This window comes from Nanorana parkeri, unplaced genomic scaffold (assembly GCF_000935625.1).
Source record: "Nanorana parkeri isolate BGI_ZX_2015 unplaced genomic scaffold, ASM93562v1 scaffold1358, whole genome shotgun sequence".
NCBI lineage: Eukaryota > Metazoa > Chordata > Amphibia > Anura > Dicroglossidae > Nanorana > Nanorana parkeri.
The window spans coordinates 95,537-114,101 of NW_017307626.1; the positions used below are offsets into that span (position 1 = coordinate 95,537).

Below are 18,565 nucleotides of genomic sequence, written 5' to 3' on the forward strand. Positions count from 1 at the left end.
CAACGCATGACAATGCGTCACAAAGCTTTGCCACAGTTAAATTAATGTTTTTTTTAAAAGAAAAAAAATAAAGAAAAAAATCATGCACTGTGATGCGTTCTAACAACGCACTGCAGCGCATGTGCATGGTGTGCACCACAATATGTGTATGTTATGTGGGGGGAGGGAGGGGTTGTGCTTTTTTTTATTAGTTTTTTTTTTTTACACATTTATTTATTTTAAATTTTATTTTGTAATAATTTTTTTAATTTGTTATTTTTTTAAATAATTTTGTATGTATTTTTTTACTGTTGGGGGGGCTGCGGTGAAATCTCTGGGGTCTAAGCAGACCCTGACATTTCCCTTTTGAAATAAAAAAATAAATTGTGGACACCAAATCCTCAATTTCTTTTTCTGCAGTCTCAGCACTCAATGAATGGGAAGCACTCAGTACAGAGGCTTCCTATTCATTCAGAAACTGCTGATAGTAAAATATTTACTATCACCAGGTTCGGAATGGGGAGAAGCCTCCATAGTGAGTGCTACTCCCCATTCAGAAATTCACGAATGAACAGGCTGTGATGTACTATGGGGGTTACTCACAAAGCTGTCGAAGGATCTAGCCATAGCTTCGGCTGATCCTTCGGCTAGCTTCGGCCCCAGGACACCTTCAGCTCAGTCGAGCCGAAGGCATATGCTTCGGCTAGACTGAGCCGAGGTGAAAGCCGAAGCTGGAACGGCCGGCCGACAACCTGCTACTGACAGCTTGGCGGAGCCAGCCGTCATCTCACAGTTGGCTCTGGCCACTTGCATGCAGAAACAGATCAGCGTCCCCTGGTTACCAGCTAACCAGGGACGCTAATCTGTCATTACACTGAGAACCCGGCAGAGCCGCTGTGATATCAAGGCGGCTCCGCCGGGTTCTCAGTGTGTAATGACAGTTCAGCATCTCCTGGTTACTTAGTAACCAGGGGACACTGGACTGTCATGAGAGCTTGTTGGAGCCGGCTTTGATATCACCGCCGGTTCCGACAAGCTCTTATTGTAATGACAGCTGGTCCCGTCCAATAGAAAACAGTTGGGCGGAGCTAGCTGTCACTGCTAGCTCTGCCCAATCATTTTCTCCTTTTTTTCTCCTTTTTCTATTCTGCTCGGTACCACAGAGGTATTGAGCAGAATAGCTGAGCCGAATGGCGCTCGGGGACATTCGGCTATTCACTTCACTGCTGTTTGGCTCCTATGAGAATAGGCCGAACAGCAACGAGTAGCCTGACGGAGGTTCGGCTAAGCCGATCCAGATGTTGGACCAGCTGAGTCAAACTCCTTCTGATTTCAGTCGGTGTTACGGATGAAACAGCTGTACAAGCCTGAAGTGAATAGCCGAACAGCGTTCGGCTCACTTGACTTTGGGCCGGTATTCACCCGGCTGCCTTCTGCAGCTTTGTGAATAACCCCCTATGTGTCCCCAGTTATTTACAAACACTGGAGTGATCACACGATCACGCCGGTGTTTGTGCTGCACAGAGGATCGGTAAATATCAATGATATTTATCGATCCTCCGATTGGCCATGTGTCCCAAGTTTATTTACAAACACCGAAGTGATCACATAATCACTCCGGTGTCTGCTCTGCACAGAGGGATCGTTAAATATCATTGATATTTAACGATCCCCCGCTCGGCCACGCTACAGAGCCGCTGTCATCCGGAAACTCACAGGATGACAGCGGCTCCGATCAGAACACCGCTCGGCCATTGTGGATTGCGGCCAGCCGCCGATCGCCCCTCCGCCGGCCAATTTTCATCGGATCCCCGCTGCCACAGACCCTACAAGTGGGGGACAGCAGCGGGGATCCATGGAGTCTCTCATCCCTGCATGGAGCAGCTTCAGGCAGGGATGAGAGACTCCAGATGTCGGCGGCCTATTTGCTAATAGCGGTCATCAGCGGCTTGTGAGTCACTGATGACAGCTATTAATTTGAAGGGGACAGTCCGGGGAACAGTTCTAGTATAAGCTCATGGTCACTAAAGCGACCATGAGCTTATAGCAGAACTGTAAATACCAGGTCCGTATGTCATACGTCCTTGGCCAGCCGTGAACACTTTTGTTCCTCCGTACGACATACGTCCTTGGCAGGGAAAGGGTTAATATACTTTATTGATGCTATTCGATAAACAATAAGCCATAAACAGATCAGAACACATCTTACAATATGACTTCTTGATGTCTTTAAAAAAAAGTTACACATAAGAAGATCACACAAAGTTCTTAGAGGTATTGTGTGAATTAATTATCTGATCTTCTGATATTAACAGTTTCCTCCACAGTGAACTTAAAGTGTACGTCACGTCAAAAACTTTTTGTAGTTTGTAGATAGCATGAGACAGGATACAAACCACTGTCAGGTCTTTATTGCTGTCTGGGGCCCCGTTTAGAGAAGTTTACACTCACTTCATGTCCTCCTGAAAATTGTTACAGCAGACAGGACGTGAGGGAAAATCTTCAACAGGGACATGGATATCTAATATTTCCCTACTCTACTAAAGAAAAGCATGATTGTGTTGCTGTTGGAGAGTTACCCTCACTTCCTGTCTAGTAAAACCTTGTCAGCAGGACAGGAGTGAGGGGAAGTCTCTCTATCGGAGACTTGGTAATGCTTTGATCATGGCGTTTCACATTACACTCTGTCAGAGACAGGCACACCTATGGCAAATTTCAGAGAAAATCTTTTCTCCATACAGGGCATGAGATCTGCCCATTGGGCACACAGCAATAAAAACCTCACATGGTTACTAATCTCCTTTACTTTAAAAATTATTTATTAATGTCAGTGGCCCTCTTGGAGATATCGTACACACTTCCTGATCACACTGGAAACAGAAGGGAAACAGATATAAAAAGCTGACAGAGGTTCTAAGCCTTCCCCACGCTGCCCAAAACTAAAAGAAATAACTGTTGTGTTTCAAACTTAAATTGACAAACTCTGTGGGACTTCTGATCCAGTGATAGAAGTCATTGGAAAGCTTTAGCTGTCTACTAGTTGACTTGACTTGTTGCTCTTCAAGTTGTACTGGCCAAAAAACGAGGAAGTCCAAGGCCAGTGAAACGTGCAAACATACTAATAGGGCAAACACACAAAGTGTTAAAAACTGTAAAGAATAAATATTAGACAACAAACATATAAAAGACACAATGAGACCCTCACTCACTGAGAAACAGACCAGACACACAGGGTAACACAGAATACACGCAGCCAGGCCAATAAACACCAGAACAACGCATGCAGCGAGCACAAAAAGCCTGTTCATTGTGTTGTAAGTAATTACTGAGAGTCTCTCCCTTCTGAGCATCTCTCTCTCTCTCTCTCTCTGCATTTCCGAAGTAATTATGTTTTATAACTCTGAGATCCTGTCTGGACAGAGCAGAGATGGCAGAGGGGTGAGAGGGGGGCCTGCAGCATGGGGTGAGATGGCCAGCTAATTCTATAGAGGGTAAGAGTGTGGGAGGGAGGCCTGGCCATGGGGTTACAGTGTGTATTATGGTAATACAACCACTGAGGAAGCAGAGAACACTCCCGCTACAGTTTGGACCATCAACATAAGTCACTGGAAAAGGGACCCATAAAGTCACACCTTACTCATGTGATATCAAAGGAAGCATATAAAGGTATGTAGAGATTCCAGATAGATCAGCAGACTAAGAAGTCTTGCATTTTGATGGCTGACTTGTAGCTGTTGTGTCTGGAATATTACATTATAGAATTACTGTGTTCATCTGGTTTATTAAGGTCATGAGCAGTGTGTAAAGAGCAGTAACCCAGAACAAGCAATCACAGCCAACCTAATGACACAACCAGTGGTCTATCCCATCACTATCCACTCAAATCATGACGTTCTGCTCTGTCATATCTACAGGCAAAAAACCCCTGACAAAGGCTCTAACCCTTTCCTGCTCTAATCAAAACTAAATAAATGTTTTGGTTGGAGTTGGGCTCTACAGGTATAACATTTCAAAAGCACAACATAGATGATATCTGGTTAGTGAGAGGTAACATACTAGTTAGAAAAAAAACACACAAAAATGATGACTGTGATCTCTAGCAGCTGCCCAAGTCATACACTGGCCATACGTTGTGTGTTTTTTTCTTGTTTAGCTCAGCAGGCTATATATTTACATAGTATTTCAGTCCATCGAGTTCAACCTGCATGGCTGATGGAGAAAAAAAAAATGCTTGATTCCCCATCCATACTGCACAGTGTGGATGTAAGAACACTGCTCCCCTTTCCACACTGGGCTATTGTATTCTGACAGCAGTGGATATGCCATGATCACAATACCCAAACAGTGACTGCGGTCACTGTAAATATGAAAATTTTCAAGGCTGCTCCTTCGACAAAAGTTGATTACAAATTGACTTTTGTCAAACAAAGGGGTGCACACTTCCTAAAAATGGTCACATACTGGTCAAACAGCGCATGGCCAGCTTTGGGATGTAGGTCCCTGAACAGCCACTGTTTATTGTATACTTGCCCACCACCATGAGGGAGAAATACAGAAAACAGAAAGTGTGCTTTACTAGGCTGACAGCATAGAAACCTGGTCCCTGTAGGAATCACGATCTCTAGTTTTCATCTATCCAGAGGTCCAAAAGGAACTGGATACATTTTAAAGTGGAAAACCAGAGTGGCCTTATAGTATGTAAATTTTTGGTAAAGTATGAGGCGTTATACTGTGGTTTTCTTGGTAACGTAGGAGGAGTTATATTGTGGTTGTCTTCGTAACATAGGAGGAGTTACACTGTGGTCGTCTTGGTAACGTAGGAGGAGAAATACTGTGGTTGTCTTGGTAATGAAGGAGGAGTTATACTGTATTTGTCATGGTAATCTAGGAGGAGTTATACTATGGTTGTCCTCCAAAAGCGGGAGGAGTTCTATGGAATTTTTATTGGTAGAGTAGGAGAGGTAATATGGTATGCTTATTGCTAGAATAAAAGCAATTACAGGATGTATTCATTTTCCAAATATAACAAATTATAGTCTATACTTTTAGCACAGGAGTAGGTAAGTATAGTATACATGTGGAGAGGTCAATTCACTATTAGGAGTAAGGTGAAGATTTAAAAGGGTTGGTCTTCTCTTCTGTTTTATGGTTAATGTTAAATATTAAAGAGCAACTGAGCTCTGGAAGCTGTGCCTGAAAAAGATATGCAAAGGACTAGTCATCAGTATTTCCTGTGGTCTCCTTGCAGCTGATCCTTCCCCCAATACTAACTTACCATGTCTTGTTCTGCACTGTCTCTCTATGTGGAGGTAGCCATCTTGGTAGAGGCAGGGCTTTGCTTCCTTATACCAAAGCCTCCAGCAAGAATAACAGTGGGCAGCACAGTAGGGACTTTACCAAATCACTTTACTAAATCTTTGAAGGCCAGCAGTCAGATCTCACACAACAGATATTCAGCTATAAGGCTGTGAGGACATTCTTCCCACTGACCACAAATGTAAGGAACATTCCCACTGATCATAAATGTTAGGAGCCTTCTTCCCACGGGCCACCAATGTAAGGAACATTCCCAATGATCACAAATGTTAGGAGCATTTTTCCCACTGACCACCGATGTAAGGGACATTCTTCCTACTGACCACCAATTTTCGTACCATTTTTCCAACTGACCACTAGTATAATAAAGCCCTGCTCCCAATGATCCCTAATGCAAGTCTAGCCTGACTACCAAACTAAGGGAGCTCGTCGGTTGGTATAGGGCGTATTACTGGTAGGAAGGAGTAACAAGGTGTATTAAATGGTGGGAAGGAGGAGTTACAGGAGTGCATTTACTGGTAGGAAGGAGTAACAAGGTGTATTAAATGGCGGGAAGGAGGAGTTACAGCAGCGAATTGCTGGTAGGAAGGAGTAACAAGGTGTATTAAATGGTGGGAAGGAGGAGTTACAGAAAGTGTACATATCCAAGAAGACAAACATGACATGTAGATTAGTTAGGAAAGGTTACATTAGGTTACATGATGTGAATAGAGACACAGCATACCATGCTACACAGAACATACCTGACATACCGCTTTTTCCCATACATTGGCTATTCTTTCTTTTTCGCTTCCCATCCGGCCACCTGTTGAGACAAAGAGAGAACATGAAACAATCAAGATACATCAAGTAACGAGAAGTCACAGAAATATAAAAAAAAAACTGCTAGCCCGCCCTGTGCTTTGTACCCACGCATTTAGAATCCGAGACAGCTGCCTTGTAATCCTGTATGTCACATTAATATGCAAGTATTAAGCACCTCACCAAACTGGACACCACCTCACACACCCACGCTTGGAAGCACTCACCGCCTTGTACTGAAATGCACTTTTCTGTGTCACTCATTGTCCAAAATGTCTATTTCAGGTTAAAGCAAAGATGAAAGTGCGCAGTGTAGTAACCCAGAACAACCAATCAGCAATGATCGCTCATCACATATTCTAACGTATAGGAACCCTTGGTTCCTATACGTTACAGTCATTATTACATCTCTTTTGCATCTAACACAAACTCAGGCAAAAACTCAAGCTAATCTCCAATGAGGTATATGTCCTGTGCAGTGCTGCAGGCGTTATACTGAGATGTATATTGTCTATACGTCACTTTCTGCTAAAGCCCTGTCCACATCTGCATGTAACTAAAGCTGGCCGCACAGATTAGGATTTTCCTCGTTCAGCCCTGCGGGCTGAACAAGAGAAAACTTTTGGTTCCCTCATCCACACTGAGGCTCCGTTCACACCTAATTGTCAGCTTTTCAAGGCTTTTTCAGGTATTGTTTTTAAAGCGTTTTTGAGTGTTTAACAATGTTTGAGTGTAAAGCATGTGAAAAAATGTTGCTGTCCTTCTTTTGTACCTTACTGTTATTTGCAGAGGACTGGGATTTCAGAATAAAGAAATGGGAATTGCTAGTGGAATGGGCTCTGCAACTAATGCTAGCAAGGCTAAATCCCTGTGTATTGGGCAGAGCCCAATCGCAAACTCTAACCTGTATGAGAAAGAAAGTGAAACCTGTGAGCCGCGGTACCACTACCCTTTATGGTAGCTGGCAGCATCTGACCCTGTTGTATGCTCTATACATGCAATGTCCTATGACAATGTGCAAAGTTTAGCATTCAGTAGCCAAAACAATGAGGAATTGGTTGCTATGGTTACTGCACTCCCGCTCCTCATCTTAATAAATGGCCTTCCTTCTGTTCTACAGAATCCTTATTACATAATGGTGACCCTCCTACACTTTTCATGTATTCTGTATAGCAGTAAAAGGAAAGGGGGCAATGTATGACATGTGTCAGCAAGAGAAGGATGAATCAGTGCGACAATGTCGCCATTATTCCAGTCATACCTAGTGAACAAAAGAAAATCATGAACATTTTCTTAAAGTGTCTCATTGCAGTCTACTCCTTCATGTATGAAATGTTACCTTTCCGTTCAGTTTTACACAGAACCCTTACAGTGGGCACCTTTTTCTGGTGTAATGTTGGTTCCTTAGTTGGCAGGATCCTATGGAGCCACACTTTTGTGCCAGTGACAGGGCTACACGATGACTTAAAAACTCTGCCTGCAGTGACATGCAGAGGAGGCCCGCGAGAACAGAACCTCTCCTCCAAGTGAAGTCCGTTGTCATTCACTTCTTTTGGAGGAAGAGCAAATGTGTGCACTCTTTGTGGCATCTTCCTGGGTCGCTGTGCAATGATAGCATCCTCACGTCTGACTAAGAAATGTGGGTTATGCAGTGACATGGTGACTGGGTAGGATGTTGTGACCCGGGAAGTTTGGAGAAGCAGCGCAGAGTGGGCTGAAAGTGGCAGTTCTAAATGCTAAGGATTACAAGTGTTTCTTGCCTTTTGCTGAAGGAAAAATTATTGTTCTCTGTTCTAAGGCCCCATAGAAGTCGGCTAGGAGAAGGAGATGTCTGCTGCAGGCCGGGCCCTTAGAAACTCAGGAAATATTCATCTCTGTACGGGGAGGGAGGGAGTAGCTTAAAGGGACCGAAGCGATAACTGCACTTTAAAGTGTGCTTATCATTTAAGCTTTCTCTGTGTATAAAAGGTGCACTTATCTTTTTCTTATTTCTTTTTACTGCTACATTACTGATAGGTAGTTTAGCAGTAACTAGCAAGAAACTTTAATAACCTTTTTATTCTAAGGACCTGAAGAAGACATGTGGCCACGATTTAAGATTAAACGAAAATCGTTTTAATTCAAAACGGAGAAAGGGTGTTTTTTTTTGAAAATGTGAAAATGTGGAATGATCCTCCCCGGGAAGTGCTAATACATTCAGAAAACGTTTAGGTATCTTCCTCAGATTCTTAAATTCCATAGGAGCATGTTCTGATCGCCAGTATGGGGTCAAGAGGGATTTTTTTTTCTCCCTCTTACAGAAAATTATCCTAAAGCTTGATGAATATGGACAGAGGAGTATCCCAAGGTTTAAAGAAACCAGCATCTATCGGGCTATCTCAGGTATAACGTAAAGATGACTTCCAGGAATTTTATTTTTATTTACCAACCTTTTGCAGTGGGGCTTGGGATACTCCTTTGTTCACTGGGGAGCTTACGGTGTTCCTCCCCCACCTTGTGTTCCAGCTCCTTCTGTTGCATCTTCATAATATCTCATAAATAACTATCCAACATTGAGATCAGGGACACCTTGTTATGTCCCCAAAGCAGGTGTACAGACCCAGGAACTCACCAATGGAATCCCTCAGAGGTATATTATGTTGTTATTTATTTCCTGTATTTAGCAACAGCATATTATGTGCTGTATTATAGAGTAATTTGAGCCATTCATATCAGACCCTATCTAGGGTAAAAAATATAAACAGGCCAAAAAAACAAAAATCAAACCTGAAAATAATCATCAGAGGTGTTCACTGCTAGCCACAGCCATAACGATCACTTCCAATATGCCGGTCATTTCATCTATTGTGTGTAGCTAAATATCACCCATCGTAATCTCGTGTGTTTGCAGAGTCTCAATGTTTCTCATTTCAATTTTCATCTGTTTGCATTCCTTAGTCAAAACTAAAATAAATGACCCCAAGATTATGGCTCACATGGTGCTAACCTTTTTTTTTTTCTTTGTCACACAGCCACAATTAAAATAGTGGTAGCCTGCAAAAGAGATCCCATTCAAAATGCCAACATTGACAGGGCTGCGTATAGTCTCCACCGGGAAGCACATGTGGCAGAGTGACAAAAAAGAAAATGTGAGACGGCGAAAGACATTGTCACCCTATAACAGGAAGTACCTGAACCTTTACTGCTGGATTCCCAAAAGGAAAACGTGACTCTTAAAATTACATTAACAAAACTTATATGAGATTTGCACATATAAGAATGGCACGCCAACGCACCTCCCGGCGGGCACGCATTGTGCTTGCTGCAACAAAATATAGCGAGTTGCAGTGATTGATATTGCACTGTTGCATGTTGTAGTTGGGGTGCCATTCAGAATAAATGACAATGCAACGCATCAGCTCACCTAGAGTGCAGTGTGCTGTGCGATACTGTGCATTTAGCACAACCCTGTGGCGTGCGTGGGCCCTTACAATTAAAAGAAAGTCCGGTCGCTGGAAAGCTTGCTACTTATTATCTTCCCACATAACCTGTGCTATTGTGGCACCAATATGTACGCGGCCTGTAACACTTAACTAACCTGCATTTATGGGAGCAACCGAGATCGGCATGAACAGACAGATTTTGCGGGTACAAGTATCTGGCACATTGCAGGTTTCTTGGTACCATTTATATATTTTCTGAGTGATGTTGTCTCATTGTGTTTGTCCAGTGATGCAGGTTCTGCACACTCCCCTGGATTATGTAATATGAAGGGGACAGATAAGATGCACCATACATTCCTCCTGTTTCATCCCACAGTAGGAGTTACAGGTTACACATTCTCTAGATCCTTTTTAACTGTCTGGGATCTGGGAGGGGGGGTTTCTTTTCTATACAATTATCTCGCTGGACTTCCTTTTCTTCCAGGAGAAAAAAGAAAAAAAGTACATATTTATAAAGTATTCCAGTTAAAAGGAACAGCACAAAAAATGATTTATTTTGATACCTATTTTCTGTGCCAGGTACAAACACTCTCCTTCCCTGTCTAGGACGCCTAGTGAGTGGGAGGGACTGAATATTTTACCAATGTATTCCTAGGTATATTTAGCTCAGGCCTGGAAAAGCTATATGTGAAATATGCATTGCTGAACAGCTACGGTTTAGAGCAGCAGTGAGCAGACTACTTGGTTCGGAAACAGAATGGTTGATGTCCTTTTGTTCTGGAATTAGTCTGGTGAAACCAAAGATATTAAAAGTGTATGTCAGGGCACAAATCAAAGAAAAACATATTTTGTAAATCTCTGCAATAAATACACATTTCTCCATGTTTTATCTCTTTCTAAACACTGCAAGAGCAGAAAAATAGATGTTGATCTGCCTGTGATCCAGTTTTTTCCTAACTTCCAGTACCTTAGCTGCTCTAAAAACCCAAACGGCGTAGCCCTGCCTGGTGGACTACTGAACTCTGCCTATCACTTCCCCACTCTATGTGCCTACATTATTTATTTCCAAGCAAAACAATCCTACTGCATTGACTTCCAATAAACTTTCTTCACACTGTGTTCAGGTAAGGGGCTCTTGGGAGATATAGTTCTTGGGGTGTGGTTAAGAACTGAACTCCTGGGGGGCGTGTCCTGGACATGGCGGCGTGAGGAGCACACTGAGAGAGCTCCGAGACACCCGCTCATGTTTTGCACTATTTCAAAGACTTTTAAACCAGTACGAACCCCACGATCAGCATGTCTAAAATGAGCGGCGTGGGTGAAACGACCAGTGTAATTCGCCGGGGTGCAGATCCAAATACTCCCGGACTTCTCCCGCAATACCCTCAGACGCAGAGCCCTACTTCGCCCGCTCCTCGATCAGATCCTACAGGCAGGAGCCACATACCGGTGGGGGTACCCATTCCAACTGATAGTCCGCAAGGGGGAGGCCTCCTACCTACTTCGATGCCCATCGGATGTTCCGGGCCTCAGTAACTTCCTGAACGTGGAGCTATCCCCGCCAGGTGACTGGCTCTCTTACCTCTCGGATGCAGCCCGGCCTCTACCTCGTCCCCAGCGTCCGTCGCGCTCCAGATCCCGATCATCGCAACACATCCCGGTCCGGGCACGGAGGGATGTGGCTCTTCCTTCTTCTGCCGAAACCTGATGGGCTTTCGCAACTCCTTCCTCCGTCTCAAGATTTGCCGTTTGGTCACTCAAGAAACCTTCGCAAGGCGGAATCGACATCAGGACTTGGACTGCCCCCAGGGAACTTACCCATCGGTCGTTGTACAGACACTGATTGTTAGACCATTCCGCTCCTATTCTGTTCCGGATGGGGACCACCCTGGGGTATCGATGGTACCCGCGGAAGGAGTGCCATGTCAGGTGTATCATGTGTGACCCTGTTATAACTGTTCCTCGTTTAACTGGTTTATTATAGTTTTCCCTTAGTTACCGGACATTTCACGTGTTCATGTTACTGCTTATTGTTGATTAGCAGCCTGACTAATGTTGACTTGCTCTGGGTGCTGTGATTAAGCAGCCGAGCGGGAGTCGCATGCAGGTTCTTACACTGACGTTGCTCGGGGCGTCATGGGGGGGGATCTGCGGGGCCTTCCTGGTGGGTCTGTTACCCAGACGGCTGAACTCTCTGCCGCGTGGTGGCCCTCCCGTGACGTTCCGCGCTCCACTCCATCTCCCCTGTGCCTCAATGCTTATATAGTCTACTCGCATGTCTTTCCCTTGCCACGCATGGGGGCACTTACGTGGAGTACCCGTCTGCTACACCTGTTTGCTTTCACTACGGTGGCCTTAGCAGAAGGGTGACATTGGATCCTCATCCGGTTTTTTCTTTGGGTTTTTTTTTCTTTTTTTTCTCTGAATGTGCAAACAACACCATATATTAACGGCCTCTACGGGTGCGTCTCTGGACGCCTGTCTTGATATTTCCCCCAAATAGTGTTCACCCCCAAGGATCCGTCTGGTACGGCTTGGAGGGGTTTTCTCTTCTGAACTTCGGTTCCCGATAGTGATTCCCCCCGTTTTTTTTTTTTGTTGGTTGTTCTTCTTGTTTGGTTTTTCTTCTTGCACTACCTACACCGTTCATTCCTTCCCATTTGGGGGGGTCTGGCTTTGCCCGATCTTCCCCTATACCATATGGCGGCCCATCTCACGCGGATACTGGATTGGTGCCGCCACGAGAAGCTGAAACCATGAAAAAAGAACTGAACTCCTAGCAGCTGCTCCTACAAGAATTTTAGAAGTCTAGTGATAATGTCATACAGAGTAATACAATTATTTTCTTGCTGCAGAGCAAGGTAAAATAAGATATGAATGCTGGGACATGATCTATGGGGGGAGATGAAGGGTTGGGCTTACAATATTCTCATGCCTATAAAAATATTTTAACAAAAAGTCCTAGGAAACAACTGAACACTCATTTTGAATGACACCAGCAAGTTCAGTGGAACGTTCTATCTCAGTATCTACAGAAAAGAAACTGGTAAGTATCTATGCAGGGAATGCCCAGGCTGCAGCTGATGAGGCCGGCACTGACAGCTTCCTTCCAAGCTCAAATAAGCTTGGGTTCGGTCGGAACCTGAGCTCATCCCCCACAGATACTTACAAGTTTATTTTAATAAGACCCCATTCACACTGAGCAACATGGAGAATCGCGCGTTTTTCCATGCGATTCTGTGCTGGGCGGCATTGAGCTACATTGCGCGATATTGAGCGACAGTGCACATTTTGTCGCGCTACGTAGCATGACTTTTGTGAGGGACTTAGTCGCTGCTACATTGGGCTGTACCAATCAACAAGAGTCTTGATGCGACATCATTCTTTCCTTCCATATTGCTGTGCAAAACTGACCCTTCTGTAGTGCAATATCGCCACTAATGTGCGACACCATTGAGTCTATTGGGGCCAAATCGCGTGACATCTGCCGAAAAATAGGTCATGTTCGAGCTACAAGCAACATTGAGCTGTGAGATGTGAACAGCTCCATTGAAATACATTGGACAAGCTACATTGAGCGTCATTGCGCGTAAAATATGCGCGATTTTGGAGCGGAAATCGCGCGATAAACCGCTTAGTGTGAACGGGGTCCAAAGTCATTAACCTTTATGAATAGTATCTACAAAAAAAAACCCGGAAATCCTTCCAATTTATCTTCGGGGCTCACCCTTACCAGATGTGTTGTTATTCATTGTAAAAATGTATGGACCTGAGAAAAGCTATCTTCTGTTCCTTGGAAGAATTCCTCAATGCTGCCTTTTGGGTGTGTTTGCCTCTCTGGTCAAATGGAGTCTTTCAAAAAAGTGTTCTGGTGTGAGCTCAAGAAAGATCCTTTGGTGGTAGAGAGCACCGACCATCCGACCAGCATCCTTTGTCTATGGCCATTTACGCTTTCTCCAAGAACCTTGTTTCCTTCCGTGACAACTATTCTCAACACACATGAATGGTGTACACATAACAGAAAACATGCTCTGGCGCTCTGGATTTCTGCAGATCTCTGGCCCAGTCTCTCCATTGGGGTTATGTAGTGGTTAAACAACTATGGTCTGTTTGGTTCTGCTTTGTGCAGTTTTCAAAGGCAGGAATGTTATTTTTGGAAGTCTGCGCGGGGTACTGATTGCTGAGGATCCATGCCAGGTTTGCCATAAACAACTTTTATTCCCACCAGATGCGGGGAAAATCAAACCAGAGATAAACTTGTACAGATGAGAGGAAGGGGAAAGGGGGTGTCCGCAGCCCACCCTCCCTCTTCTCTACTCTGCCCAAAACTAAAACAGAAGGATGTGCAGAGCACAGAAGGAACAAAAACAGGAGAGCCGGAGGACAACGAGAAATACCACAGGGAGGTGGCTAAAAAGGGAACCTGTCGTAAGGCAAATATGGAGGATGCAGCTCCTGACCTTTCCTGAAAATGCTAGTTGCAACTATGTGTGTACATAGGGGCAAGGGAATGATTTAAAAAAACAAACAAACACTTTTTTTGTGTCTTTAACTGTTAAAGTTTTTTTTCCCACTTAGTTTATTGCTATCACATGGGGGGCTAATATGTGATAACACAGACACAGTGACAGGTCCTCTTTATGGAGACCTGGAGACCCCTAATGTCACCTATAGACCCCAAAGTACCTGATGAAGCAGATATTTGCTTTATTAGCTTTTCCTCTGGCTACAGCAGCCAGAGAAATGACAGTCTGAAAGCGAAAGTGATGGAGGGGAGATGAGCCGGTATAATGTGCTGATCTCCCGTCTGATCCAGCCACAGAGACCCGGCGTGCTGGTCCTGGGCCCACACAGAGGACAGCACCCAGGATAGCAGCGGTGGAGGAAGGAAGGGGGCGCACACTTCCCACACCCTTCCAGCACCCTACAAGCGATCGGGCTGCTCTATAGCTGCCCGAACCCATGCATATTTCAAAGGCTTTAATTTGTCAAACTTTTTCACATGCAAGCAGGAGCGGGAAATGACATTTATAAACTCCCACCCACCTATATGCGGCAGCCGTCCAGCTGTTTATCAACAATCGGCCGAATGGCAAGTAGTAAAGAAGAATGCTGATCAGGCAAATGGGATATTGTTTTAAACAGGATCTGCTGATGTTTCATAAGCTAATCAATTAGAATGGAACTCTATCAAGTACCTTGTTTTTAAAAATATAGAGTGGTGAAGGGTTGGAACCTCTGTCAGATTTTTACTGCTGTCCGTGTCCCTACTAGGGAGATTCTTCCCTCATTTCCTGTCCTAGACATATTTGTCTCCATGAAAGAAGGGAAACAAATAAATACAATTTGACAGCCGGGAACAAAGGAGAAGGGAAAACTCTGAATGGGATAAACCCCCAGTTTAAAGAGATGTCAACTCACTTTCTGTCATGACTGGGAAGCAGCAATAAAAAACCAGAATGGAAGTTCTCCACTCTATCCCAAATTAAAGGAGAACTATGAGGTAAGTGATCTTCACTCATCCTCATAGTTCGAGCCGACGTGTGACAATGAAACTGTCACATGTCGGCTCAATAGATCTGGAAGTAAGCGAACACATACCGTCGCTCGCTCACTTCTCGATCTATCCCTGCAGAGAACCGTAACTGTCACTCACGGCTCCCTGCAGGGATAACCCCTCCCCGTCCGATCCTCCAGCGCTGACTGGTGGAACGGACAGGAGAGGGGGCCGGTACAGCTGGCAGCTGTCACTCACGCAGCTGGGTGGATCTCGACAGTAATGTCAGGATCCGTCCCGGCTGCAGCGGTCTCAGTATACCGCGGTATACTGAGCTTTGAGTGACAGGAGGACGCTAGCATATGTCCTCCTGTGACCCTTAGGAGAACTATGGGGAAAACACTTACCCAATAGTTCTCCTTTAAGAAAGGGTTTTTGGCTTTTAAAACACTTTGATCACCTTCCTTTTCAATGTAGAACAGTGTGCAATCCAGTACCGGATGCTTATACTTTTTTCTATCTGTCCCCTTCACGGACTTATGACTGCTTACACAGAGATAAATGGGGGAAGCTTCTTTTGTCTCCTCAGAGCTGGAAAAAAAATGAGGCCAGTCCAGATCTTTAATGTACAGCGGAGGAAGTGTGACCACACAGGTTGGTTTCCCATGCCACTAACAGGCAGATATTAATTAAATACTTTTTGGGTTATGATATAAGACAAGTTCCCTTTAAATACTGGCTGTGCGAGGGAAGACAATTTGTCTAGAAGAGTCCATAGTCATTAGTTCAGCGAATTGTAGGACACCCTCTTGTGTATGACATTATTTCCTTCTAACATTTTTTCCCAACATGCTGTTTTCCCCCCAAGACAAAAAAAAATATTTTGATTGTGTAGAACAATGTGCAGTGAAAGGGCCATTTTCATTCTTCGGTCAGTTGAGAAGTTTGCATCAAGGTGAAGGTTTGAAGTGGAACTTGGTGCAAACTGTTATAATGAATGGCAGCAGTTTAATCTGTCAAATTATTTGTAAAACTGCCTATCCAGTCCTGTGACTTACACGGCCCAGCCAGAGAGCACTGCTAGGTTCTTTTTTCTACTGCTCTTATGCAATACAACCTGGACACACACTCCCCGGTCACCTGTTATTGGACAGAGAAAGAGCAGCAGCAGACTGATAAAGTAATCGTACTCCTCCTGTCAGGATGTTGCTTGTCAGCCCATGCACCACACCTGGCTTGCTCCTAGCATTGATTGCAACAAAAAATCTGCGCTTTTGGAAAGTAAACTAAAAGTCAAATAATGATCCTAAAGCTGCTATGAGAGGTAAAAGTGAAAGTGTAAAGTGTTGTCACAGCGCTAAAGGTTTGAGATAAATATGAAAATATGTGAATATATATGGATCAAAACATTTATTCACTTATCCTGTTGAGGAATGTAGCTTTCCTTTTTGATTGTTTGCACATCAGCACTTTTTCAGTCCTTTATGGTACTTTATATTCATTATTGGTAGGTTTTTTTGAAGACTTACACACAGGGTGTCACTCATATTTTGATCCATATATATTCACATATTTTCATATTTATCTCAAACCTTTAGCGCTGTGACAACACTTTACACTTGCTCCTAGCATTGCCCCTCCTCATCCTCCAAGTCCCAGTGCTGCTGTACAGGGGGTTACAGGAGGCATCACCACAGATTCAGGTTCTTAAATTAGCTGCGTTTAAAAAATACATTTACGTTATAATTGCATTGATTGGTGTTTTATCTCAGGTACAGCTACTCCTAAACTGCCATTATAGCTGCATGGTTAAAAAAACATGTGCTGCATGCAATTCCAAGTGTCAAAACAGATGTAGGTCACAAAGATTTTCTAGCATAGTGATAAAGAAACTCTTCAAATGACCACCAACTGTTCCCTCTTTTTCAGGGAAGAGAAGAAGACTTTTTCGCTGCTTGCTGGGGCCACACTTACACCACAGCTTGGTGCGCTGCAACACAGGCACTTTGCATTCAGTAGCCCATTCACTTTAAATTCTCATTCAACACACCGGAACACATGGAGAAACAGGTACTGTTCAATTCTTTTTAATAGGCAGGGGATCACAAATAGCATTTGCATCTGTGTGTTGTGATGTGCTACAGTGCAGGGGGTGCAACGAAGAGTGAGCGGCAAGACACTGCAACACATATAAAGAGTGCATTGCCCTGCGTGATGTTAACACGTCTATAACGATTGGTGTGAGCAAACACTGAGTTGGGGAAAGCTCAGAGGGCTTCGGCAATTCAAACATTCAGATAGTCACCACCTCTCATACTACCAAACTAAACCTTTGGTATCATTGCTACACACATCGTTTCACAGCTACGCCACTAGGTGACACCGCGGAAATGCTCAGACCAGTCACATAAAAGAGGTAAAGTATATGACTGTTTATGAGAAAGTGACTACGTGAAGGGGCGAGAAAGGGAGCACTGTAAACCCCATGTCTGTTATAGGAGAGGACAAGCGATAAGAAAGAGAGCATGAGAGGTAAAGAGACTTTACATACAGGAAGGCAGAGATAAGCCTGCAAGATAAAAGGTACACTATACAACTGCAGACTAGTAAAAGGAAGCACAAGCACCTCTGATTAATACAGCCACAGAGAACACAGCATTCCTTCCCAGTCTGTACAGCTGAATTAACTCCAATCCAGCCCCAGCAATCTCCAGCACCTCTGCTACACACCACGTGCTCCGGTCTGTGCCAGAGAAGGTGTGACTAGGGCACATGCCAATGACATGTCACCTCTCATCTGCTGGAAATCTGAATGCTGCCTGTGACGCTGCCAGAGCCAGAAGCTCCTCCACACGTGGTACTTGCTGTCGTAAGCAGCATCTGTTACCGACGGCAACAGTAGCCTAGCAATGCAAGAGGACCACAGCGTGATGCAGCAACCGTTACTCATCATGTCTGATACTGCAGACAGGTTCATTATATTAATGCATCTCTCTACAAGAACAGCATACAGTCATTGTATTTAATAATTCAAACAATAACTGCAGGTTGGTGTTGTCAGTTTTGTAAAATATGCCAGTCCTGGAGAAAAAAAATTGTTCAACTGATGGCTTCTGAATTGCATATGATAGCAACCAATGAAGGTTAAATACAACTAGAAATCCAAGATATGAATCCTATATATAGAGATTCTCTAACTTTAAAAAACACTCAGGGTGTGATTCAATAAAGCTATGTGACACTTTTCTGGAGTTACAGACATATTAGAAAGCCCCGCGGCAAATTCATGAAAGCTATGCAACTAATTCTTGCTATCTCTGATGCATGTGACAAATTCAGGTGATCCTTAAGTGTGACACTGTTACATTCAGGCGCTATGGCTGTGAAACATTCATTACGAAATACCGCCATATCAGTCAAAGAAAAGTGGAGGGAAAAAAAGAGGTAATTGTGTCACAGACAAAATTCTGTCTGCATTAAATTGTGTATACACCGTACTAAAAAGTTCCATTAATTTGTTGCAAATTCTGCCGTTTGTTGAAGGGGGGGG

General features: G+C 44.0%; 1 protein-coding gene across 2 annotated transcripts in view; it reads right to left on the bottom strand.

The window, feature by feature from the left end:
* Positions 1-18,565, bottom strand: part of LOC108797874 (thyroid hormone receptor alpha) — an 82,865-nt gene that overhangs the window by 28,425 nt on the left and 35,875 nt on the right. For both annotated transcript variants that reach the window (XM_018569566.1, XM_018569567.1), the window contains exon 2: positions 6,039-6,100. In XM_018569566.1, coding sequence (XP_018425068.1) covers positions 6,039-6,100 — 62 coding nt within the window. The remainder of the gene's footprint in view (positions 1-6,038; positions 6,101-18,565) is intronic.